Source organism: Plectropomus leopardus, unplaced genomic scaffold (assembly GCF_008729295.1).
Source record: "Plectropomus leopardus isolate mb unplaced genomic scaffold, YSFRI_Pleo_2.0 unplaced_scaffold9483, whole genome shotgun sequence".
Lineage (NCBI taxonomy): Eukaryota > Metazoa > Chordata > Actinopteri > Perciformes > Serranidae > Plectropomus > Plectropomus leopardus.
In genome coordinates, this window is record NW_024704169.1 from 1 (window position 1) to 1,431 (window position 1,431).

At 42.0% G+C, this 1,431-nt stretch overlaps 1 protein-coding gene across 1 annotated transcript; it reads left to right on the forward strand.

Moving 5' to 3' along the window:
• Positions 1-80: 80 nt before the first annotated feature.
• Positions 81-1,050, forward strand: LOC121940834 (MAM domain-containing glycosylphosphatidylinositol anchor protein 2-like; the record flags this gene model as incomplete). The annotated part of the gene is made up of 2 exons (XM_042483518.1): positions 81-211; positions 914-1,050. Coding segments are annotated over 2 exons (239 nt in total), but the record flags the coding sequence as incomplete, so codon positions are not given.
• Between the last annotated feature and the right edge of the window lie 381 nt (positions 1,051-1,431).

The following is a 1,431-nucleotide window of genomic DNA, read 5'->3' on the forward strand; positions in this document are numbered from 1 at the left end:
GGTAATAACAATAATTATTATCATTATTATAAATAGCTTATGAATAAGAGCAGATGTGACGCTGTTGTTTTTGTCTGCAGGAGCTCTGAACGTCTTTCTGCGTCAGAAAGGTCCGACGGTGACAGACACCTCAGTCTGGAGTCTGAGTGGTAACCAAGGAGACCGCTGGCGGCAAGCCAAGGTCAACATCCACCCGACCGCAGCCTTCCAGGTACAAACCACACCCACTTTACTTCAGGCCACGCCCACGTTATTGCAGCTCCTCACCTGAGAGCCGCCGGGCCAATCGTATCCATCGATTAATCTGCTGGTTATTTCTCCACTAATTAGTCCATAATTGGTCCATAAAAATGTTGAAAGTGAAAGTGACTGATAATTAAAATAGTTTTAAAAGCTGATGATAAACTAATTGATTGCTGTTTTAACCCTTTGAAACCTGAGCAAACTGGCTTGTTTCTTTCAGAAACACGAGAAGAAGAATCAACTATGATCAACAAAGAAGAAATGACCCAAAAATAGCAAGAAATTTGTAAAAAGTAGTTACCTGAAAAAAAATGATAAAAAGGTGGAAAAGGTGCTTAAAATGTATAATAATTTTAAGATAATTTTCTAAATCTACTCATTTCTTGCATTATTTTGAACATTTCTGTTCATCTTGCTCTTTTTCATATTTTTAGAAATAAATTGCACCAAATTGCTCAGAGTTCAAAGGGTTAAAAACTTTAGCTGTCATCAGTTAAAGTCTGAAGAAAGTAAAACTCCCTTCAGTCGGACAGATATTCAGCGCGTTTGTATTTTTGTTATTCGTATATCTATTAATTGTTTTTCTATAGAGCGTGCTTTTATTGTGGAGGGCTGACAGGATCGTTTTCTGCTGCGTCTCTGAGCTTCCTGTCTTCTTCTTCTGTGGTAGATGGTGATGGAGGGAGTCCGAGGCGCCGGCATCGAGGGCGACATCGCCATCGATGACGTCACCATCGAGGAGGGCGAGTGTAAAGACCCGCCCCCCAACAGTGAGTAAATTTCCCTCCTTTTCAGCGCCGCTCAACGTTTATTTTGGGAATTTAACTGAACCCTGAAAACGAACGACGTCACCTGAGGCTTTCATTTCCTCTGAGCTTCAACAAAATTTAGCCGAACTTTGGAGCATTATTGAGCCCCGTCACAAAATACGAGTATAACAGGATTCTTTAGACCAGTGGTACACAACATACGGCCCGCGGGCCAAATCTGGCCCCTGATAGGGCCCCTGGTGGCCCCCAGACATTTGCTAATGTACAATAAAAATAAAGTGATTGTCTCTGTGAATAGTTTTTGTCCTTTTAGTCTCCAGAAGGTGTCAGAGACATAAAACAGCATCAGCATAGAGCCAGAGGAGGATCCCCCACAGAGGACACAGAGGACACAGCTGAGACTGATGTCCTAAAATCA